Source organism: Homarus americanus, unplaced genomic scaffold, assembly GCF_018991925.1.
Source record: "Homarus americanus isolate GMGI-L3 unplaced genomic scaffold, GMGI_Hamer_2.0 scaffold20888, whole genome shotgun sequence".
Taxonomy (NCBI): domain Eukaryota; kingdom Metazoa; phylum Arthropoda; class Malacostraca; order Decapoda; family Nephropidae; genus Homarus; species Homarus americanus.
Window position 1 is genome coordinate 107,784 of NW_024730425.1, and position 26,213 is coordinate 133,996.

Sequence of the window (26,213 nt, forward strand, 5' to 3'; positions counted from 1 at the left end):
TACAGGAAGATATGGAAATTTATTTATAACAAGCTCACCTATAAACATACAACAAATTTCTGGGTCAACAATCCAAAATACTGTCCTACCATTGCTGTGTTTGAAGTATCAAATTTGTATTCATAAAACTGGACTAAGTTGTACAAAACAATCTTGAAAAAGCAATGCATTTACCCCAGTGTTAGGAAAAGAAATATAAGTTAACCCTTTAAAGAAATGTATTATTTTATATTTACTTTATTTGGACATTTGACATAGTTTGTGATAAAACAATACCTTTACCAGGAACAGTAAATGGAATGCCCTTGTACATGGCTACTTTGTTAGCATCAGTCTTCAAGTCAGGGGCACAAGTTTCAAATATTTTCTTCTTTGGATTGAGGACGGCATCAGGGTTCCGAGTGTATCCTTCAAACTCTATAAGGTCACCTGGTTGGCTACCTGCTGGTGGTGCCAATATCTCCACCTAATACAAAAGAAATTTCAGTGACTAGGAAAGTAGGACAATATAATGACACCACAAAACAGTAATACCATAAGTCCACTGGGACATCTAAAAACAAGAGAGACTTTATCCTATAGAGAAAAACATTCAGGCAACAAGGAAAGTGATGCTGAAAATGTGGATAAATTCCATGAATGGTGCAATTGGTACATAGTGAACTGACATGCTAAATCTGGTTAAAGTAATCCATAAAGTACAGCTACAGTACTGTACTAAATACCAGAAAAATAAAGTGGACCAAAAGTAAACATGCAACACAGAGGAGTGCTTGTCTATCAGTAGTGTGATGTAAATATGAATAACTTTGAGCTGACTTAACTACCTTGTATCTCAAAAAATTACATAGAATGCCACAAGTAACATGGCATGGTGGGCTGCAGCTAGGTGTGGTGACTTGAAAATGTACTGTACAATCCCACACACACAAAGCCACATGCTTCTACCCAAACCATCTCCCATACACTTCACATCTTCTGCTACTGAGAGTATTTATACAAAACTATATGCTTTAAAAGGTAGGTGTACCCATCAAAAAAGGTATCGCGACCCTCTGGTCCAATGAAAATTGGAATGACAAGTACATACAGGCCACAAATGTTTGGTTAGTACCACTTGACTATACAGTATAGACCTAATCTCCTTTATTGTGCAGTATTCTGTGATTTAGACTACAGTACTGAAGTAATACAGTAAGTACTAAGCCTAATATTTGCAATGAAATAAACAGTCAAGTGCTCTGTACTGTAGTTCTTTAATGATATATGATTACGGTGTCATTTATAGCATACAGTAGGAAAGGATTATTGAGACCTTTACAGAACGGTTGCCATTTCCCAGATAATATGTACAGTATTTATGAGAGAAAACCAACACTTAGCAAAATGGCTGATGGAAATAATTAGGAGATTATGTGGTATTTCTCTTCTATCCTTTGGTTATATCAATTTAATTCAAAGCCTTATCCTTATATCCTTATGGATATCTATATCTCCTTTAGTTAGAGGATCTTGAGAATAAATTATAGTTTCGTTTCATGGGATTCGATATGTATTTGACTCTTTATTATGCAATCGAAACAAGTGGTATGTAAGTTGCAGACAATTCATTCTCCAACAATCATCCAAATGAAATGGAAGGCAGACACAGAAACGAATCATCCAAGGCAAGCCACTAAATGACTTGTACACCCAACATAAAGAATTATCTGGTAAAGAGAGCAGGCATCCCAACACATACCCAGGGAATAAGTCAAAATACTTCATCCTGTGGTCCAGAAGGTAAAGTACAGCAAGGGTCATGATACATTTTTTGCTGGGTGTACATATTCACATTCAAAATAATAACATCATTTACACTTGAAACATGCAAATTAAGTTTATTTCACTACTACTACTTCAATCATAAAGAATTTTACACCAGTAAATGATGATGATGATGAAATCAATAAAATGACTTTCAGGGATTAATATCACTGCACTACCATTTCTGCAGAAAATAAACCATAGGAAGTAATTATCAGTTGCTCAGAAATGAGGAACTAATTCAGAAATTCAATTTTATAACCAAGAGTGGAACTAAATGACCAATGAATTATAGAAAGGCAGTGAATTGGAAACTTGGAAGGCATACACTTGAAATTAAAGATGGCAGCCTGCAACAGTGGCAAAAGCAATGACTAGGTACCTCCTGTCACTAAAATAAAACCTTGTATTCCACTCTCCAAATTGTCAATAGGGGTACAGTATGGTGTGATGGCCAAGCCCCCTAAACTGGCTAACATGCAGTATTCCCTTAAAGCTCGCTGGGATTAGGTAAAATGGACCCTGTGAGAAAGCAAAATCCATCAGATTTTCATGCCAGTCCCAGGACGGTACAAAATGCATAAATAAATAGCTATATGCACATGTATAATAACATTATGTATGCATTAGACAATACAGTATAATAAATATGAAACAAATAAACATGAAATAACACTGTTTGGACATAAGGTCCACACAGTGATAGTTATTTGTGGTAGCAACAATGCAAAGACAATACAGGTTGACAATCCCTTATCCGAAACCCTTGGGACCAGATGCATTTCAGTTTTTGGAATTTTTCGGATTTCAGAATGTTTTTTTTTTTTTTTTTACAGGGATCAGCCCACCCGGGCACAGCAGGTCACTGACTCACATTGGGGCCTGGGGACTAAAATATAATAATAATAATAATAATAATAATAATAATAATAATAATAATAATAATAATAATAATAATTCATAGGTCTAGGTCATGTTTCTCACTTTTGATCTTTTTTTCATTCTTGTATTTCTTTATTATTATTATTATTTCATAATACAGTATTATTGTTATTATTACTATTATTATTAGAGTTATCATTCTTATTTTATTTTTGTGTATTTTTTATTAAAATTTTTATTTACTATGAATAATTATTATTATTACTGTACCTGTATTATCATTATTATTATTACCTGTATTATTATAATTATTATTACTATTACATTTTCACCCCCAGGCCCCGATGTGGGTCAGTGACATGTGCCCGGGTGGGCTAATACCCATACAAAAAAAAAAAAAAAAAATTGCTCCCCCCAAAAATTTCGGTTTTCAGAGCTTTTCGGTTTTCGGAATTTCGGATAAAGGGTTGTCAACCTGTACCTCTGAAACGTCAGCTGATCTGGTGCACAGGATGTAAACAATACCTGTACTGGACAGGTCCTAGTGAACGTGCCTGGTACCGATAAGTAATTGCAATGTGTATACTGTAGGTACCTATACGTATAATTATATCCTTTTATATTAAATTTGGTAAATTTTATTAATAATACTAACAAATGTTTGACAATTAAATAGGTCCATGAAATGAAAGTGTGCTATGGTAGTAAGAAACATGATAGCATATAGCCAGTGATTTGGCTTTGCCAGTACAGTAGGCTATAAAATCTGCAAAAAAAAATACCTTGCTAATTATAGGGTGCATCTTATGACCTGGGAAATATGGTGTACTGTCCTGTAGTGTTGACTCCTCTTGATCCCTGGCACACAGCCTCAGATTTATTTTATTTATTTTCCATGGCAATCCATGAGTTTCTGAGGTACACAAGCTTTAAAACCGCAAGCTTTAAGGGAATACTGTAACAATGAAAGCCACCTGGCCAGACTGTTAGAAAATATGATCAGTCCTCCATTTCTAACCCTGTAATATCCCTGATAATTACATTTCAATTCATACCAATCTCAAAGCCTTTCATTGTTATTAAACTCTTCACTATAGGGATGCCACTTTAATATTTTACAGTACTTGGCTAATGCCAGACAATTTTATTCAGCACAGAAAGGACTCCATACACAAGGGATAACAAACTTCATTATTACTTATGTATTTCAAATATTCCTGCAATACAGTAAAATCTCTCTCTCCAAAAGACAAACGTACCATCAACTTACCTTGTCAGGAGTAGATGCACACATTATCATGGCCTCAGAAGCAATGCCACGCATATTGGCTGGTTTCAGATTACACAGTAACACTACCACGCGGTTCTGCATTTCCTCCAATGGGATGTGTCTTACAAGTCCAGATATAACTGTGCGTATCTTCTCCTCTCCAACATCAACCTGGAAATAAATTAACCATATTAGAGAGCTGGTCATGTACATTTCAGTCACTATGGTAAACCAATTTACCCACAAATTCACCTCCAAATACAATATTTTAATCAAAATAATTCAGCATCACAGCATATTCTTCTGAATACAACTTTGAATTTCCTATGATAAAGCATTTTTCTGGCTGCCAATGCCTCAATAGACCTAACCCATAACATCATCATCGTTTGTTTATTGAAACATTCTGGGGAAATGCAGGGGTTAGGTCAGTGTTACGGTCATCTCCCCTTTCCCTCAATATTTGTTTCAGTTACCCGCTGTCCATACGTGCCAATTATTAGTTACGCTGTACATTCTTGACCGTACGCGGGAAGCAGCGCGGGGAGGGTGCGCAGTAGGTCGCTCTTACATTATCGCTGACGTCATATGACGTATCTGGCTGTGATTGGGCCACGCATCCTTACCACCCACGCATTCCCTCCGCCACTAACTGTGATTGGTCTAATGTAATATGACGTGCCCTGCCACCAGAGGGAATAAGTCACTGACTTTAGGTGCGCCAGTCTCATTGTCCTCGGTCTCCGCATATACTGTTCTCTCTTGTGCCCGCTAATCTGTTCAACAATTGCGTCTGTTGGACCCCCACCACCCCAGAAAAACCTTGAATTACCTGGATCAAGCCGCCCCAAGCCCAAGAAGGTGCGACACGCCTTAAGCTACGAAGTGAAATATAAAATCGTTCAGGAGTTAGAAAAAGGAATGAGGCAGGTCGATATGGCGCGACAGCATGGCATTAAAGAATCTACGATCCACACCATCAAGAAGGATGCCGCCAAGATAAAAGAACACATGAGCATCACAAAGTCTGCAGGTACCTCGTTGGTCAAGTATTGTCAGAATAAGGTGCTGCTCAAGAGGGACAATTTATTGGTGAGCTACTTGATTCGTCAAGCAAGAAGGAACATGGCGGTCGACACGCGGGCAGTGCAGGACTACACGAGAGAACTGTACGTATCAGTGGCGAGAAAGATGGGAATTGCAGAGCCCAAACCCTTCACTGCTTCCGCTGGGTGGCTGCAAAGGTTTAAACGTCGTAACAAGATCACGAACGTTGAAATTGTTGGTGAAGGAGCAAGTGCTGACCGTGCTGCGGCAATGGATTTTCCTCCATTCTTATGAGAAATTATGGAGGAAGGACAGTACACCGACGACCAGGTGTTCAACATGGATGAATCCGGGTTCTTTTGGAAGAAATAACTTTCCAAGACATTCGTAGTCAAGTCTGCCAGCAAGTGTAGGGGCCGGAAGTTGCAGAAGGAGTGCATCACCGTCCTGTTCACCGCCAATGCCTCCGGCACCTGTAAGCTCAAGTTGTTTGTGATCCGCAAGCCGCACACCTACAAAAACATGGACATGAGCATGTTAAATGTCCACTGGCTAACCTCAAGGAAGGTGAGGATGTTCACTGGTCTGTCCCTCTCCTGGTTTGACGACGGTTTCGTCCTGACGTGAAGAAATTCTGCGCGTAAAATAATGTGCCATTCAACATTCTGTTGCTCCTTGACAACACACCAGGACACTCGCCTCTACTGTTGGATCGTCACCCCAATGTAAAAGTGGTCTTCCTTCCCCCCAACACTACGTCGTTAATCCAGCCCATGGATCAGAAGTTGATATGTAACTTCAAGGCTGCTTTCTCCGCAAAGAAGTATAATCTCTTGAACGACTTCACCAACACCAAGGATGAGTTGCGGAACCTTCTGAGTGGCACCGATAGCGAGAGCGAGGATCCAGAACAAGAGATGGCGGAGCATGAAGTGCGAGCCAAACAGTTTTGGAAGATGTTCAACGTCAAGAAAGCTGTTGATTTCTTGGTAGAGGCATGGGGGCAGCTGTCTGTGGCAACGATTCGTCACGCGTGGCGGCATGTGTTGCAGGGTATCCCAGGTGGGAGGCAGAGTCAAGCGGTGGCTGGAGAGGCTCAGTCTGTTGCTGTGGCATTGGGCATTGCAAGAGAGGCTGCACAGTGTGTTAGAGCTGCAGGCTTCTCCGAGACCACCAACGATGACATCCTGGGGGTAATCAGGCAACCTGAGGTGACTGCGGACGAGTTGTTGGAAGATGATGACGTCAGTGAGGAGGCAGGTGGTACGGCAGAACAAGAACAGAAATTAACACATGGTGATGTAAAGGAGGCCATCGAGTTGACCGAGAAACTCAAGCTCATCCTTTCCAAAGACCCAGTGAATCACCGATACGAAGTCTCCAATAACCATCTGTTGCAATCTATTGAGCTGTATATCCAGATGTATCACAACCACATCAATGCTAGCCGTCAATGTAACATAACCGAGTTCTTCGCCCGCAACCCACCACAGCCAGCTCAAGTCAGTGATAGTGACAGTGACGATATGGACTTTGAGGGGTTTGTCAGGGAGGCCCTGCTAACCTCTGTGGTGGATAGTGATACAGGTGATTCACCTGAGGGCCACTAATATGCCCTCTGCCTCGGAACCAGCCCCCATCCCCGTGTGCCCAGCCATCTCTTCTACTAACGTAAGTGTTAAAAACCTTGATATTTCTCTTATACCTGTACAGAATATTATTCTCTTATATATTGTGTGTGTGTGTCCATACCATCATAAAATTAAGATGTTATTTTTACTACAACATACGTATTGTGTCGGAAAAAGTGTAGTCTGGGGGGTCGGCCCAGTCTCTATTTCAATTAATCCCATATGTTCTGTTATTTCGTTTAGGCGTTCCTCGTTTTACGCGGACCTCCACGAGTTTAATTGACTGCGTAAATCGAGACTATACTTTTGTGTTTCTCTAGAATTACAGAGGTTGCTTGACATAGCTGCAGTTCTATGTTAATATAATGCCAAAAGTAAACTGTTTGTTAAAAAAAATTTTCTCTCATTTCAACATAGTGTTGCCCCGGATCAGTGTTCACTGTTTGGATCCAAGATCATTCAATGGAATCAGCCATATACAGTACTGTACATCCAAACATAATATTATGTAGATAATGTAGTAAGGGTGCTTAAATTGAGCTACTGTTCTGTACTTTAATTGTAAAGTGGAATATACTATAAATTACAAAATAACTACTGCATCAGATATGTTAATGGAATAAAAATCTTATTACAAATATGGGATCCATTATCTGGTGTCCTCCTACATCCAGGAGGAGCCAAAAACCTGTTACCAGTACTATAACTATGAGTAGAAATTTTAAATACGTGTGCCACTGAGGCTACTTCAGGTTAGAAGAGCAGTTTGTGCAAACACTTGTGTTCCACCTGATTCTAATACATTTTCAGCCAAGAGTAAGCATTTCTCACTAGGTATTACTGTAAGTAGAAAGGTGATTTATTGAAACATCTAGATAAAGACGGCTCAGCAAAATGTTTGAGTGAGGAATATGGTGTTGGTACATCCATTATTGATGATCTTAAGAAGGAAAATGATAAAACATTTCAATTCTATAGATGATCTTAAGAAGGAAAAAGATAAAATACAGTATTTCAATTCTATGGCAATATTGTCATACCAAGCTAACCACTTCAGGCAGTGAACATAATATCTTGTACTTCTCAAAAAAAAAACAAGCAGCACCAGAGAAAATACTGTACTTGGAATGTCCTTATGAAATAATGCTTTTTTCTTTCTTTTCATGTGAATTTGAGTAAATATTGAGGTGATGTAGTGACCACTGGTGGATAACTATGGTGGTGGTGTGTAGGATGATTATTGTTCTGGTGAAAGGGGAGTACTGTACAGTATTAAAGTGATGTGGGGGTGATTAAGGTGGTGTGTGGGAACGACTCGTAATATAGTGATAATAAACTTCATCACGAATCGTGAATTTGCAAACAATGAATTTAATACTTTATAGAAAAAATAGGGTATGGTACCACGGCTACTGAGATTATAATTTCGTCAAAATATTTTGGGTTAAAAATGATAAATGTTTCAGATATGGTGTTGATGTTTATATGGAGCAAGTACTGTACTGTTTTTGTAATGCAAATAAAAATTTTCTAACAAAAATAGTTTTCTCTATGCATAATTCAAGTCCGAGTATATAAATAAACATGTAACCATCATCACTCAGGATATTATAGTCTACCCTAGTGAAACCGTCTTCTTCAATACAGAACAAGAGTAAAAATTACCCAGCAGTAATTGGGAGCCTGGATGTTAATTGCAATTACATATTTTTTATATACATTCCTCATCATTTGAGGCTATTAGGGACTAGGGTCATATGTATATTGTAGTACAGTACCAATAAATGTGAGGAATAAATAAAAATTATAATAAAAAATAAAATAAAAGAAAAAATACAGCTTTGCCGGATGGCACGTTTCACTACACATGGGGCACCAGAGCGGCTGAGATCCCCAATGGTGCTCCCTCTTCCTCCCCCCACGATCCGTACACGTTCGATATGATTATTCCCTTTACCCTTTAGACTACAGTACTGTGTATATATACAGTAATCATCATTATTTTTTTTTTTTGACACATTCAGCATGAACAATTGTGTGTGCATGTAACAGAGTAAATAAAAATATACTGTACAGTATATCTACTCAAAATTACAATTTGAAAAATAATAATACAGGTTGACAACCCTTTATCCGAAATTCCGAAAACCGAAAAGCTCTGACAACCGATTTTTTTTTTTTAAACAGGGATTAACCCATCGGGGCCTGGGGGCGAATATGTAATAGTAATAATAATTATAATAATAATTATTCATAGTAAATAAAAAATTTAATACAAAATACACCCAAATAAAATAATAATAACAATAATACTGTAATAATAAAATAATAATAATTAAGAAATACAAGAATGAAAAAAAGATAAAAAGTGAGAAACACGACCTAGACCTAAGAATTATTATTATTATTATTATTATATTCCCCCCCCCCCCAGGCCCAAATGTGGGTCAGTGACTTGTGTCCAGGTGGGCTAATACACACACATAAAAAAAAACTAACCATTCTGTAAACCGAAAAATTCCGAATTCCGAAATGCCTCTGGCCCCAAGGATTTCGGATAAGGGATTGTTAACCTGTACCTATACAGCTCACAGCTTGGGCTGGTAGGGGGAGGATGAAATAAAAAATTCTTGACTCCGCACCCCCCCTTCCCCTCCTACGATCTGCACACTAACTCCCACGAATGTAAGAAATGTTTATTCTCTTAATGGTTTTTACCTTATAATAACCATTAATTTTTTTCCACATTCTGTATGAACGATTGTGTGTGAATGTAACAGAGATAAAAAAAAATACCGTAATCACAGTAAAACCACGCAAGTGCAGAAAAAGGCTGCAAAACAGTGATGATGAAGATGGTGGAATATCTATACAGTATTTATGAATCTGAACAAAACCAAAATGTTAAAAGTTTTTGCCAAATCAGTAAGGGCTAAACAATCCGGGGGTTGTTCAGGCACAAATCACCCCAATTACCAACATGTATTATGAGAAGCTGCTTGGAGGGGAGTGTAAGCCAAAAAAGCATTGGTCATCAGGGGATGCCCAGTGCAACAGACTTATACAAACTTTTCATACACCTTGGATTCTTTGTGACTGATCCATCTTGATTTGTCAGTGAAATTTCAATTTCCATCCATTGTCCTTTCACATAGCATTCCTCTCAACTTTGTGCAGTACAATATGTGATAAATTATTTAGTACATTTCATATGTAAACTCATAAACTTTAAACAATAAAGTTTAATTCATATATTATTTTCAGTTGGGGAAATATGTTCTTACACCTCCTGTGGTAACCCGTGTCTCCAAACAGCCAACCTACAGTATTGAACCTATGGCATTCCTATCCACAAATCACATCCGTTGTTACATGACCAATACCCTTTCATTCATAAATAGTGATACTACTACTATGATGGTGCCGTTTGGAGAAACAGGTTACCAGAGGGGGTGTAGGAACACATTTCCACAATTGTACCTAGTATAATTCTTTCCCTAATAACAATATATTTTATCCCCTTCACTATGAGGACACCACTTTTGATATTTTATTTGGCTAACATCAGATGATTTTATTCAGCAAAGAGAGGGCCCCATACACAAAGGATTAAGAAGATTAAAAAAAAAGAAGCCATACAGGTACCTGAGAAACATAGAGTGTATCAGCATCAGGGTGCTTCTTTGCAGACACAATTCTCCCAACTCTGAAGTCTAAACGTGAAACATCCACAGGACCTTCTTCTTGTTTCTTTCCTCCTCCTCCTCCTGCCTTTTTCTCTTTCTTCTCTGATTTTTTGTCACCTTTCTCCTATAAAGTAAAACCAGTTAAGAAAAACACAATATCAATGAAGGCTCAAAGGTGGCTTGCTAATGTTATCCCATTTATCAAGTTTATATACAGTATAATAAAACTAATCAATACCATGTTATCAAAAACACCATCAGTTGCTTTTGGGTACTGATGATTTCAATAACAACTACAGTATACTTCAACTGATACAGTCAACATAAATGATGAATATGATGACTTCATTAGTATTGAATCATGCTATTGGTATATCTAGGGTCTACAATACAGTATTGATAAATTTAAATCTACAATATAGATTAGCCCACCTGGGCACAGGTCACTGACCCACATGAGAGACTTGGGGGGCAAAAATATAATACAGGGTAATAATAATAATTTGTTGCCTATCCATTGGTATTCCAACAAAACCGAGAGAGTGACTGCTTTCATTACAGAAGACTGGCAAGTACACTGCTTTAGCTGTTTAAGTTGAACAGTACAACAGAGAAAACAAGTTGGCATCTAAGGCCTTTCTGCTGGTTGTTAATACACCTGAAGTGCAACTAAACTTTCAAGTTGTGCTTTTGCTGCCAAATACTATACAGTACCTCCATTCTAAAACCCTTAGACCATAAGGTGATCACATCTTTGAAATATTTCATTTACACTGAACATTTACATAGTTACCATACTTGAAGAGAGACACAGATCAGACAAGTCAGAAAATGTTTTATCATGCATAGGATCAGGAAAATGTTTTATCATGCATTGGATCAGGTAATAACCATGAAATGAATGGAGTTTGGAGATAATACGAATATGAGAAACAAGATGCTGACACTGCCTGAACAGTGTAATTACATTTAACAAATCTGTTTTGTGGCATACATATATTAAGAATAGAGTGGTGGTGGTGGTGGTGGTGGTGGTGATGATGATGATGGTGGTGGTGATGATGATGATGGTGGTGGTGATGATGATGGTGGTGGTTGTGATGATGGTGGTGGTGGTTGTGATGATGGTGATGATGGTGATGGTGGTGATGGTGATGATGATGGCATTATAGCAGTTAATGCACTACTGACTATACTTTACATAAACTTGCCCTCGGTGCAATGTCTTTTACTTTATGTATGTACTGTACAGTGAACAACGAATCTTTCTTCCTAGTTTTGAACAAATGTACCATGGAATATTCAAGATTTCCAACAAGCTCTCTGGGAACCTTTTGAACATATGGTGGGCCTGGAGAGGACTGATCCTCAGTTTCCAAGAACATACCAGTAATCTAATTATGTACAGTACAGTGGTCCCTCGGTTAACGAACGGTTCGATTAACAAAATTTTGGTTAACAAATTAGCTCTCATAAGGATTTTCAGTTCAATTAACAAACAAAACTTTGATTAACGAAATCCTTACGACAAATACGTTTTGTTGTGCGCATCAGCTGATCGGCTAGTCCACCAATAGAGTAATTGGTTCTATGTTTACATTCGTTTCCAGTGAAGTAAATATCAAGAAAGTTGGTCTCTTGAATATTTCTGCATTTTTTTTATATTAAAATTATTGGTCTTTCTGAAATTGTTAACATATTAATAATATATACAGTACAGGGAACAGTTTTTGTGTGCCCATCAGCTGATTGAATCATCCAACAACCCTTCTCAGTTTAACTTTGTTTACAGTGGAGTGAACATCGATTTTGTTGGTCTCTTGAATATTTTTGCATATACTGTACACATTAAAATTATTGGTCATTCTGAAATTTAGTTAGCATATTGATAATATAAAGTGCAGAAATTAATATGAAACATGAAGAAAGCATTAGAACCAATGCACTCTGTAAAGAATATGGCATGTCATCATCGACTGCCTCTACAATCAGCTGTTTGATATGTAAACAAAGCTGCTGGTAATACGACATACTGTACACACCTCAAATTAAGTTAAATAATGTATTCTATTGAACAGTACTGTATTTAGTTTATATTTAATGTTTTGTTAATTCTATTACCAGTATACAGTACTTTGTATGTACCTTTTCTGTGAGTTGGAACCAATTACCCAATATCCCAATGAAATAATAGATTCAGTTAACGAACGACTCTGTGGAACGAATTGTGTTCGTTAATCGAGGGATCACTGTACTGAGAAATGTTGTAATATAAATGTATTGTGAAATATATAATTTACCACATTAACCCTCCCGCGCATGATGACGCAATTCACGTCACATTCATGATAAGACCAACTTCATGGTGACTCAAATCGAGTCACTAAACATTAACCCTTAAGCCCCGAGTTAGGGTGCTGGTGGCAGAACCCCCCCACCCATAATAAAAAAAATAATAATAGCTGGTCTTTTGTTTCTCAAAAGTACTAGTTCTTCTAAAGAATTCACTAGTACTCGAAACACTACAAAGTAAAAAACTTGAAAATAAAAAGAAGTACTGTACTCCAATAAAAGATCACAAAAAGTGACAGTTCAACTTCTATCATTCATATACCCTTAAGTTTTAATACAAACACTACCTAAACCCTGTAATTTTCCACCATTATATCCTACAAAATAAGAAAGGTCTTAAGTTGTTTCTTAAGGGTCTCCACATAAGTCATCTGATTCATGGGTGCAGGTAACCACCCAATTGTACAATCTGGGTGCTGTACTGGAGGAGGATCAAGCAGCAAGACACTTATACTAACCAACAGAATTTTTAAAAAGTACAAAAATACTGACACAAATTAAAAGTAGAGTACAGTAGGCTCTCGCCAATAACGACTTCCACAATAACGTTTTCGACAATAACGGTAAGTTACAATAGATACCCATTTTCGATAATATCGTCTGGATTCTCTTGAATAACGGAAATTTCGCGGGAAGCGTCCGAGCGCATCAATGATAGCATTTGTTTGCCGCCATGTTGATGACGTAGTTGTCCACTCCGCCTCACTCTCACTGTCACACACGCTCAGTGGAATACAGCGCTGCGCCCACGTGTGAGATTTTCGCCTCTATAACCAGTGGTTGTTAGGGTCGGTGATCAATAATGGCTTCCGCATTTTTGCCTGTGGGGGCTAGGGGAGGTGGTGGAGGGAGTGATTTGCCACCTGAATGACTGGGAACTTTTAAAGTGAGGAAATTGAACTGTCCTGAGTCTACAGTGCGAAATATTAAGAGGAACTTAGAGGAGACCAAGAAGAGTATTGTGCTGGCTAAAAATATTTCGGTAGTGATGGAAATGCGAGGCGAGCTATGAATGATAAAGGCGATAGAAACAGGTTGTTAGTGATAACAGAGCATTTTCTTGTGAAATGGTTAGCTTGTAGAATGAAAGACAGTGCAAGTGTTAGCGGCCCTCAGATACGGAACAATCATCACACCAAGCACCTCAAAAACTAAGTGTTATATTACTCAAACTCTTTATTTTGATGATTGAACAGCAATTCTTTTTATTTCAGCTAACAATAAGTGTTAGGAGGGCTTCAAGGGGAAACAATGAGTGAAATTCTTGTGCCAGCGGCACCAATAAACCCTTTTTACATGTACATATTTTAATGTCACACAAATAACGTTTTCGCTAATAACGGTGTTTTTCAGGCATCTATTAAATGTTATTGGTGACAGCCTACTGTACTGTATACAATTTGGGAAAAATAATAGAAGATATTCCAATTTTTTTTGCCAGCCTAATTACTTCTCGTATCAATTTTTTATTTCACCAGTATATAGCATAAAAATGTCCCCTTATTGTCATCTAACACTTAATGTCCTTAAGTGGTTATTTGTTGGATAAAATTAAAGTTAATTGTATTGAAAACTGTAATTCATGACTTAACATCATCGAAATTATTTTTTTTTGTGGTTTCAAGTGAAAGAGCAATCAATTTTACATAGTATGTACAGTGGTCCCTCGGTTAACGAGTTACCTCCCACAAGATTCTTAAATTCGGTTAACGAGCAACCCCTCGGTTAACGAGTTTCTTACGAGCCGATCTCAACAAGTTTTGGCTTGCACTGGGCGGTTCAACCAGCTGTAGTATTAGTCCGCCAATACATTAATCGGTTCTAGGGCTTAAATTCCTTACTATTTTAGTATATATCAAGAAGTTTATACTATTCAATAATTTTAAAAGTTTAATATTAAATTTTTTAGTCATTTTAACAATTATTGAACATAATTGAAGGTAAAGTGACTAGTTTAATGTGCGGCATCCAGCCTCTTAACACAGCAAACAGGCGTTAGTGTCTCTCTGTTTTCACTGGAGGTAACATCTTGCTTGAGACTCTCTTCAACTAAATGCTTTTTTTCTGTGTTTCCAAGCAAATTATTGGTCATTTTGAAATTTATTTTACATATTGACAATATATAGCAAAGTGCAGTGTTATTTTAAAGAAAATATTCTTTATTTACAACAAGTTTAACTTTGAAAAGCATGTGTTGACATTGTTTGAATCCAGCAGGGGGCCTAAGAGATCAAGAAAAGCGATTTCAATCCAAACCAAGCAGGAAATCATAAAAAAACATGAACAAGGCATTAGAACAAATGCGCTATGCAAAGAATATGGCATGTCGACATCAACTGTGTCGACAATTCTTGCACAGAAAGACAAATTTAAAGAAGTGAAAGTGAGAGACAAATCTACAAGAGTGTTTAAAAGTAGATCCCTAATTGCAGAAACTGAGAGGTTACTTATCATCTGGATTAGGGAAAAACAGATGAAAGGTGATTCAGTTTCTACTGAATTCATTTGTGAAAGAGCCAGGGAGATTTACGAACATTTAAAGACAGATCAACCTGGTTCTTCAGGCACAGAATTTGAAGATTTTCAGGCCAGCAAAGGCTGGTTCGAAAAATTTAAGAAAAGAAGTGACATTTTCAGTGTTGTTAGGCATGGTGAAGCTGCTAGTGCTGATAAGGAAGGGGCACCAAAGTTTTTAGATGAATTTAAAAAACTGATGGAATTTATTGGAAGTCCAACCGTAAGGCATGGGTGACAAGACAGCTCTTTAATGAATGGGCTGTTGATGTGTTTTGCCCTTCTGTCAAGAGCTACCTAACCACCAATAAACTCCCTTTAAAGGCTCTTCTCCTCATGGATAATGCTCCTGGTCATGACCCTGACCTTGCCAGAAATTTGGAGTAACAATTTGACTTTGTGAAAGTGTTGTTTTTGCCTCCAAACACTACATCAATCATACAGCCAATGGACCAGAATGTGATCAGCAACTTCAAGAAGTTGTACATGAAGAAAATGTTTAGGAGGTGTCATCAGGCAACTTCCACTGATCCTGAACTAACACTGAAACATTTCTGGAAGACACAATTCAACATCCTGGAGGCTGTAAAATTGATTGTGTCATCATGGCAAGAAGTCTCCACTAGATCCCTCAATTCTTCATGGAAAGCACTGTGGCCATCAGTAGTCCATGATTTTGAGGGATTTGAGGAAGAAACAGAGTTGGACCAGGAGATTGTGTCCATTGGTCAGTCATTGGGCCTTGAAGTGGAGGAGGAGGATGTGGAAGAGCTTGTGATGTCTCATGAGGAGGAACTTACTCCTGATGACTTGAAGCAACTGGATGAGAAGTTACAGGTAGAGGCTGACAGTGGTGAGGAGGAAATTGAAAGTGATGACCATATGTCAGCTAAACAGTTGAAAGATGTGATTTACTACTGGGAGAAGTTCAGGGAACTGGCTTCAAAGCACCCAGAAGTGGAAAAAACTGAACTAACTTTGTGTCATGTTGAGGACTCAGTGGTCTCCTTCTTTAAACATAAGTTAATGGTGAGGAGGACATGCCCCACAGACCACAATTGACACTTTCTACAGTAAAAGGCAGAGGGAACAAGATGCTATCCCTCAGCCTTCCACTTCAAGAAGGAGAGAGGATGTTCATGGTGGAGAATCTGTCAGTCCAGAGGTTCCTGACATTTTCATGGAAGGTGACTCACCTTCCAAGAAGCAGTAAAATGCCTCTCCTCCACCTCCACTTCCTTCTCTTCTCCCTTCTCCTCCTCCACCTCCCACTTCAAATTCACATCATCATCATCATCCAAGAGCCTTCTACATACACACCTCAAAGTAAGTGAACTTTTCTACCATTTTTGTTGAATTTAGGCAATTTTCGGTGAGCTGGAACCAATTACCCAAAAACCCATTGAAACAATGGTTTCGGTTAACGAGATTTTCGGCTAACGAGCAACCTGCTGGAACGGATTGTGCTCGTTAACCGAGGGACCACTGTAGTTGGTTTCATACTAAGAAAATAAACAGGTTGCAGAGTGAAAATTTTATCTGAAAGAAAAAAGATACAGAGCGAGTGTTAATATATAACAGTTGTATATTAATCAATTTCACCTGACTATATTTTACCTTGTTTTGCTTATTTGTCTGAGGGGCAGGTGATGCCTGCACTGGTGGGGAAATCACATCTGCCTGGATCTGAGGATCACAAGCAGAACTTGATGGTGTCATCTGGCTTGTGAAGTCATAATACTGTGGAGAAAAAACTACTAAGTAATCTGAAAATCAACTGCTGTACTAATAATTGGGATAAACTGTATAGCTACAAGAGCTATGTATAAATTTTGCTAAATATCCTATTAAATTACCTTTACTTTGTCATCTTTGTGATTTGTTGGCATGTCAGCTGCTGAAGTGGTTAGTAAGTTCTCTGTTGCACACTGTTGGTAAACAGCTAGGTACTGTACCAGGCATGTATAAGCTCTTGAATGTACCTGAACAATTTACAGTCTTTGACAAGCCTAGACTGAAAGGTGCACAAGCTCAGAGATGTCCTAACTTTCGCTGGCAGGTTAGTCTAAAAATTCAATCTCTTATACCTACCCAAAACTTAACTCTGACAATTTTCTGTATAAATATATCCTTAACTTGAGGTTGTGGTCTCTAGTGGGGTGATCATACATGGACTTCAGATACCATGTACAGTACAGGCAGTCCCTGATTTAAGAAGATCCGGTTCATAAAAAACCCTCAGGGCTTCCTGTACCAGACCTGGTCAGTTTATAAAGGCAATTAAACTAAAAGCAATATACAATACCATACCATACAGTATCATGAATGATTAGCTAAACTAACACTGTAATAAAATATTTGTACCATGAACTGGGGACATTTTGGACATTATATAAGTAAAAAGCCATAATGCAATGTTAGATAGCTGCTAGACAACATAAGCAAACAAAGATCTCTTGACAGCAAAACATTTCCTTGGTACAGTATTACGTATTTTTCCATGCAAATATATCTTACTATTTTATGGTGTAAGTACTGAAAGGTAACCACTGACTAAAATAATTTTTTTTAAAGGAAAATCATAGCGCATAGTTTTATTCCATGTGTAAATATTTATGTTAATATACAGTACATCATGAAAACTGAAAGAAAAGGGAGGAGGGTGAGATCTACATTCTAAATATACTGTATGCTCAAATTTGACATCGAGGGGTGTCTATAATTTATTCACCTGATTATGAAGCTCAATAATTTTACTGTAAAAGATAACTTAAAACAGTTTGCTGCAATTAATAAAGCAACCTCAAGTGATCCTTTGACATGTATTTGGCACACATAACTGTACTTCAGTAAACCACAACAAGGGCCTCTCTGGTAGCAAGTAGAATATCAAGACGGTAGCTGATTTCATTCCGTTTTATGAGATCTTTTACAGTAAAATCTTTATTGAGGTTCATAATCAGGTGATTAAATTATAGTACAATATACAGTATACTGTACAGGGATGAACAATAATTTCTTTTAAATACCAGTACTGTATACAGTATTGCATACACTGGACTGGATTGGTCTGTAAGGTTATGTAATGCTGTTTTTCTGTTTTAATCGGAGCAAAATTTTCGGTTCTTAAAACATGTTCCAGGCACAAAAAACATCTTTGTTAATTTATATGTCAACTCTACGCAGCTTATATGCCACACAGACTGCAGGGCTCGAAATTCTTAACCAGAAACTTCACTGGGTCCATCCTTCATCCCACCTTAAGAAACACACAAACCTGGCAAATGGAGGTCAGCTAAGGTGTAAAGTTAACTTTTACCCCCGAACACGTTACCATGGATAAATAACTTTAAAATTGGTTTTTCTTCTGTTTCTAAAACATATCCATGCATTTTTTTTTAGTTAGGAATATGATAGGATATATATATGACAGAATATATGCTGATAACCACAAAAGAAACAAGAAAACACGAAGTTCGTGTTTTCTTGTTTCGTTTGTGGTTATCAGCATATACATGGATCACGCACACCTAGATCGAGTTATTTGTATGATAGAATATACGAATAACTCAAATGTTTGAATCCAGCTGCAAAAGAAGATTGTGTGGCAACTTTAACACACTTCTACAGTCCTTATTCTGTCAATGGATACCGAGAGTCACAAATTACTTATTTCGACATTATGGCTCATTATATAGCCTTAAAACTGTGCAACATCATATACATGCCCTACTTAGGCTCATTTCCCAATCATGCTTCACCTGCTCATAAGATACGAGGCTCACACCCTTCCTTCTCCTCCACACACACACACACATTGCAAGTCAGTCCATCACCCACAAAAAAAACATAACAAATAACAGAAATTAATGATAATCGATTCAAGGATAAGCCGGTTAAATAATTGGATAGAGGAGAGGAGCTCAAAGATAGAGGTGGGTGAAGCTGATGGGCCAGTCCCTATTCTTATGTTCTTTTCCTATTCTCATTTGTTCACAATACTGTCTTTCATTTTCTAACTCATAAGTCTAATTTATATAATAATTGCATTCAACACAAAAAAAAACAAACAGACTTTCAGTATACAAATAGAATTAAGTATTAAGAGGATTAAGTTCCTGGGTAGAAATGATCACAAATACATTTTGAAAAGGTTAACATAGAACATTACTGAGTTATATTCAGCCAGCAAGCCACTGTGTTGTGAAGGCCTAACCCAGAAAAATAAGGTCCTATTCCAACTAGGCTAAGCACAGGCAAACATGGTTGTTAAGTGTTGTGACCATTACAGCCCACCTTACGGTCATATTATGGAATGGAGAGGTTTAATCTTTATTTTCTACAATCTATTAAGGCTATTTAGGATATATAATCGACTAACCATAACTAATATACAGTATACAGTATAAATATATACATTGGCGGTTTCAGCCAAAAATTGGATTTTGCTGAAAATCGCAGTACAGGTACTCTTGGAGATGCTGATTCTGAATCCATGGTCCACGATTCAATTGCAGGGTAATTAGTGGCTGTAATGACACTTGCAAGATATTAATTACATTATTTCAATGCTTATTCCTCGCCAACTATGGTTTCTGAGGTGCGATTTAGGTTTTTTGAGTTATTCTGGAATTACTATACTTAATTAGTTAAACCCCGTGTGACCACCGCCCGTGACCCCAGTTGGACTTGCCCAACCTTTGTTAATTCCCAAGTGACCCACTGCCATATAGCAGCTAATCCATCAAACAGACCGTGCCGAACTTGGCCCGTAAACTCACACAAGTTAAAATATTTATATTTTTTACTACCCCGTATACTTTATACTTATTTCACTGTTACATTTTCGTAGTTACTTTCTCTTAGGTGATGAAACAGTAATGAATTGTGTGTGAAGATTATTCTTTAAATAATATTGCTTTATTCACCATAAACTGGCTGCATCTACCTGAACTGCAGGCCACATTAAAAAGAATTTCTCAATCACTCCACGGGCCGCACAAACACATGGTCCAGGCCCTTATGTGCGCGGGTTGCCCATGTCTGCACTACAGTATTATGCTAAAAGGTAGAGCCACACACTAGTGAGGTAGCTAATAATGTTCATAATACTAAATATAAGTAACACTTTCATTAAGCTGCTGAAGGTAGAGCTAGAGATGCCTCTTTATTTTTTGATAATTTGTTGTCAAATTTTTTAACAATAAAACAAAACAATCAAAAAAATGTTCAGGAAAGCTCTAGAGTAACTTGTGGCACTTTACAGTCAATTACTGTATTGTATAATGGGTGTCCCAAGTAGCCCCTGATCTGGGATTGACTTTGGACACCTATAAATGTCTATCTTATAGAATAAGTATGAACTATGAAATATTGCAGTTGTTGGATATTATTAGGCCATTGGCCCATAAACCAATAAGATACAGGGGGTCCTTGCTGTATGTCATTACACTATACATCATTTTGCACTGATGTCGATGATCTATTGAGGAATGCAATTTAAAAATGCTCCACACTTTTTTTCCAAGTTGATATATAATAAACAACATCAGAACTTGTATCTCAGTCCCATTGTGGTCTATCTCGCTGTGGGTAGTAGCGGTTGAGCTTAACATTCAGCATCGACTATGAACAGTACAGTATCTGGATTTATCCTTGCAATTATTCAATAATGATTGACAAGCAGAGTGCAAGTGCAGATGGTGAGGGGAAGAAAAAGTGTATGAGTATTACACTGGATACCAAATTGGACATTGTAAAGCAAAGTAAACAAGGTGAACTGATCTACTACTCAAGGTAAGATAAACAAATCTATAGGTTAGAGATTATAGGTTAAATCTGTTTTAAATTATGTGCATTTTTAGTGTAAAAATGCTTTACAGTTTGAATCATTGTTTAATAACATCACAAATACTTTTTCTATTCTTTAAGTAGAAAATTAACTAAAAAAAAAAAAAAAAAACAGTCCCTATTCCTACCTTACTGCATTACTGTATTTCTTATAGGAGAAAATTTTCCGCTTTGCATTTCATCAGTGACCTAAATGCTCCTATAGTCCCTATCCCCCTATATTTACACGTACAGTTTTATTAGGGTGTCAAATTCACAGCTAAACATTGTTTCGCTTAAAGTCACGCGACTTTGGACCCTAACCTTAAAAACCATCTGAACTCCAGTTCACGGTAGTGTTTCAGCTATCAATGTTCACGAGATCACTAGGTGAAGTAGTGGCAAGACGCTGACACAAGTTATTTCAACACTGATGTGTTTTCTATCCCAGATTTTGATCTGATATCAATGGAAAGAATAAAATGTTTAATGGATACCCAGTAAGTATATAACATTTCTACTTCAGATAAAACCTCACCAGAAATTAAATCCAATGAAAGCAATACCGTATATCTCAAAATGCATATACAGCTCCTCCTTGACTTACGACCACCCAGACATATGACCGCCTGAGTCGTACCAAAATTTTGTTAAATTACGTATTTTCGAGTCCCAACGTCAGTGATTGCGCTGTGTACTGACAAAATTTTCGTTTGTAATTCACTTTAAAATGGCTGGCAAGCTGAAAAGTGAGAGTTTTGTGGTGCTGAGAAGAAAAAGAGACACCCATTTTAAATTTTCTATGTATTATTTAAGCATTTTCGACTTACGACCAATTCAACTTACGACCTGGATTTGGATCCCTAACCCCGTCGTAAGTCGGGGAGCAGCTGTACTATACATACAGTGCAGTAAATCACTACATGGGACAATACTTTTTTTCATAACTTTGGATTTTTGTATAACAGTTCTGCATAAATCGAGGACTCCCTCCAGCTGTTGCAGTAGAGTACTTAAGACTGTATTTATATACTGTACAGTCTTACGATTACCCCAAGCCTGCTTAACCCATACAGTATTATACACATAAACTGGAACACCTACTGATGATGGCTGCAGTCCCTACAGCTAACATCAATTGATGTTGGCCACTGTTTAAAGGTTAAAACAAAGGATAACATTTACTAACAACTATATTGATGACATCAGATGCAAGGCAAAAGACCTTCTACAGACCAGCTAATACACACAACTGTCGGTGGGTTACAACAAAATAAGGAAGAATTACAAATGGAGAAGGTAGAAAATAAACATGACATTAATTACAAAACTTGATTAATTTACCTGTGTAATTCCTTGGGTCTTCTCATGACTCAACAGACAAGTCTTTAATTTATCCACCTCTTGTAGCAGTTCTAGATTCTCCCTTCTCAATTCATCCTTTAGAGCACTCACAGCAACTTTCTGCAGCTGTCCTACCTGAGGAAAATAAATGTGGCTGTATAGATTCTGCATTATTAAAACTTTTTTATTTTTTTAAACATCTGGGAATCTTTTTTCCTAATTTATTAAATTCAATTACCTTCATTTATACTGTAGAAAACCAAAAAAAAATTCTAGAAGGAGCAACTATAAATTATAAAATGTAGCGGTACTTTATCTAGTACTCATGAATGTTAGCAACTGCCAGGAGTTGCCGAGAGGGATCATCAGTTATTTGTTATTCATAAATGACCTAATCAAACCTAACCTACCAAACCTAAATTACTAGTTATATTATACAGTATTGTTATATTGTAAAAAAAATTAATAGAAAACCAATGCTAAGATATAAGATAAACATGGCATACCAATTTTGGAGGCTAAAGATAAAAGTGATTTAAAAGAATATGATCTGCATTTTTGGCAGAAATGAAGGTAATACTAGAGCAGACGGCCAACACCAGAAGGAGTTGTTCGATTTTGTTCACTTTTCCGCAGATATTCTTTGGATGATAGTAATTAATAAAAATTATACAACTTTTTATTTTAATTATAAGAACTTTTTTTAAGTTTTCTCTATCTACGATCATAAATCACTTGTAATAAGCAGGGTATAAAGAATGAGGAAAACTGCAGGGTAAAACATGGCGAAAAGCTGATATGACACTAAAATTTTATTTTAAGTGCTTTGTATGTATATATGTATATTAAAATAAATAGATGTACCTATAGGTTGTTTCATTGGACAGTAGTTCCTCTTGCGTCAAGATGTTTTGACATTATTCAGGTATGTGTGTCTCATACTTAAGAAAACTAGGGAAATCAATATATTCACAGACTATTTCACTCACCTTCTGTTAAATGCCAAGAAACATTAACATTTTACTTAAAAAAATTATTAAGATGGATTTATTTCATAAATGGGAAAAAGACTGTGATTGTAAATCTAAAATATCGTAAGGTGGACGTGATGATAAACAGTTTCATTGTCCGTGCTAATATGTACAATATTAACATTACTTTAGGGTAAGGTAGGATAAAAATTTTGGTGGGTTGGCTTGGCCCACAGAAAAATACCTTAATTGTAATGCAGCCCATGACTGAGGAAAGGTTGCCCATGCCTGCTCTACTTCAAAGCCATGCTCACTTGAAAAAGTAATACAGTATTGCTGGTAATTTTATTGGTTAAAATACTCAAAAAATATAAATTACCAAAGGAAATGGTACAGAATAAATTATTTTTAGTTTTTTCTTTCTCCCCATATTAGACTCAATATATAAGTGCTGGTAACTTCAAAATATTTACCGGTAGGTAGATTAGGTCAGGTTTTGTTAGGGTAGTAATTATTGACGACTGACCCGCCGGCGATTTTGCATAGTAAACGATTATAAAATTGACACAATTCACTGTTTTATGGAGGACACTCATAGTTTGCACAATTTTTTTTTTAATAACCCAACCCAGCCTAACCCAAACTAAACCTAACCTAAACATAAAACCTAGCATAATTTAACACCTGCTGCATTACCGCCAAGAAAACAAAGTAGTGCGCACCTTAGGTGCCTCAATATCTACCAAATGAAAATATATGAAAATAAACAAAACAAATAACTCGGCGGCAGGTCAGTCGTCGATATTAACTACAGGTATTAGGTTTGGTGCACTATCATATCCAATTCCATAAGTCCTTTTGTTGTCGCCTCCACCATTTCCAGAAAGTGTTTATGTTCTATGGTGAAACGTCATACAACAGGTAGTTAAGGTACACTATTACCAGAATTTTTAATGCAATGCATGTGAATTATACCCTCTGGAATGTTTCATTATTTTGTTGTGGGAATATCCCAAAATAAACAAACCATTAACAGGCAGTGGATATTTTGCCATGACCAGCTAAATTCCTGCTAAAGCTGTTTTACCATGCGCGTGCTCCGATTGGTTAAACGTCCATTACTGGCGAACAACATGAGAACTAATTTTTTCGTGACTGGTGGCATTTGGCATTTATTTTGCTGACTCAATCGTTGTGTAGCTATAGAAACATCCCTAACCATATTTCTGTTGTGCATGGAAACTACTAACAAAAATAGAGGTAAAGAATTGTTTTAGGTCGATCAAGAAATTTCATATTTCCATTTATATAAAGAGAAAAAACTTTGCTCTATTACATTTAAGGCGTAAATTTATATTTTTCGAGTATTTTAACCAATAAGATCTCCCCCATCTACCAACAATATTGGTTGTTCATAGTGGACAGTAGAGCGAAAATGCGGCCCGACTAATTACCCAAATGTAGCCGCAATGAAGACAAATAATGGTCCTACATGAATATCCTGGCCTGCCAATCACTTCTCGACTGGTATTTGGTGTCACGAAGTCACAAAAAATTGGTAAACTTAATTTAATCTGAGTTAATAGATCAAGTGCATGTACCTAACCTAATCTAACCTAACCTAACACAACACAACTCAGATTAAATTAAGTTTACCAATTTTTTGTGACTTTATGACACCACATAATAATCGAGAAGTGATTCACAGCCCGATTTACGCTTGTACGACCATCATTTGACTTCATTGAGGCTACATTTGGGTAATTAGTCGGACCGGCTAAATGTAGCCGCAATGAAGTCAAATAGTGGTCCTACAAGAATAAATCGGACTGCCAATCACTTCTCGACTAGTATTTGGTGTCACAAAGTCACCAAAAATTGGAAAACTTACTTTATATCTGAGTTAATAGATCGCGTGCATGTACTGAGGGAGCGAGTAATTACCCAAATGTAGTCGCAATGAAGTCAAATGATGGTCCTACAAGCGTAAATCGGGCTGTGAATCACTTCTCGATTATTATGTGGTGTCAGTCACAAAAAATTGGTAAACTTAATTTAATCTGAGTTGTGTTAGGTTAGGTTAGGTACATGCACTCGATCTATTAACTCAAATTAAATTAAGTTTACCAATTTTTTGTGACTTCGTGACACCAAATACCAGTCGAGAAGTGATTGGCAGTCCGATTTATTCTTGTAGGACCATCATTTGACTTCATTGCGACTACATTTGGGTAATTAGTCGGACCCGAGCAAAAATGTGGGGTACAATACTATAAAGAACACCAAACAAGCCCTTGAAAACCTTACCTAAATTGTAAAAAATGGTTAAAAAATATGGTAATGTCTGAGAACACCACAACCACCAGAAATTGTTCATTTGTTCATTTTTTCCACAGATAGTTCTTATCATTATAAAAAGGCGACATTTACTAGAACCAGACTTAACCAACCAAAGAAACCTACCTAATCTTACCTAACTACCTAGCCAATCTGAGAACACTCACGGTAAAATAGCGCTAGTAGAAACTTATCAGGTCAGGGCAAAATATCCATTACGTAATAAAAACGCAAAAATACAGTTCAAAATTACCCTTATAACTGTATAATATTCACATTTCGAAAGTTTTAAGAACATCTGGTGACAAAATGATAATGTGAGCAATTACCCTCATACATACCTGTTTAGTGAGCACCTGGATCATTTGCTCTGCCTGGACGGCTCTTTGTTCTAGCCTACTTAATACTTCTGGTGATGCCATAGTAAATAATAATCTTTGTGTGGTTTTTAGTGCCACTATGTATAAACTAGACAGTTGAACGAGTCAGATATCTCCTCCCACAAGAGCTCCACGCACACCACCAAAATACCAACACAACTACT

The 26,213-nt window shown here is 37.0% G+C and overlaps 1 protein-coding gene across 1 annotated transcript; it reads right to left on the reverse strand.

Moving 5' to 3' along the window:
- Window positions 1-26,213, reverse strand: LOC121866983 (aminoacyl tRNA synthase complex-interacting multifunctional protein 1-like). Its single transcript, XM_042366734.1, has 6 exons — window positions 26,011-26,213; window positions 22,362-22,496; window positions 16,806-16,928; window positions 10,282-10,446; window positions 3,959-4,129; window positions 1-466 (listed from the first exon to the last, which is right to left on the reverse strand). Exons 1-6 carry the CDS (start codon window positions 26,089-26,091, stop codon window positions 233-235), a joined length of 909 nt encoding a protein of 302 aa, XP_042222668.1. The 5' UTR covers window positions 26,092-26,213; the 3' UTR covers window positions 1-232.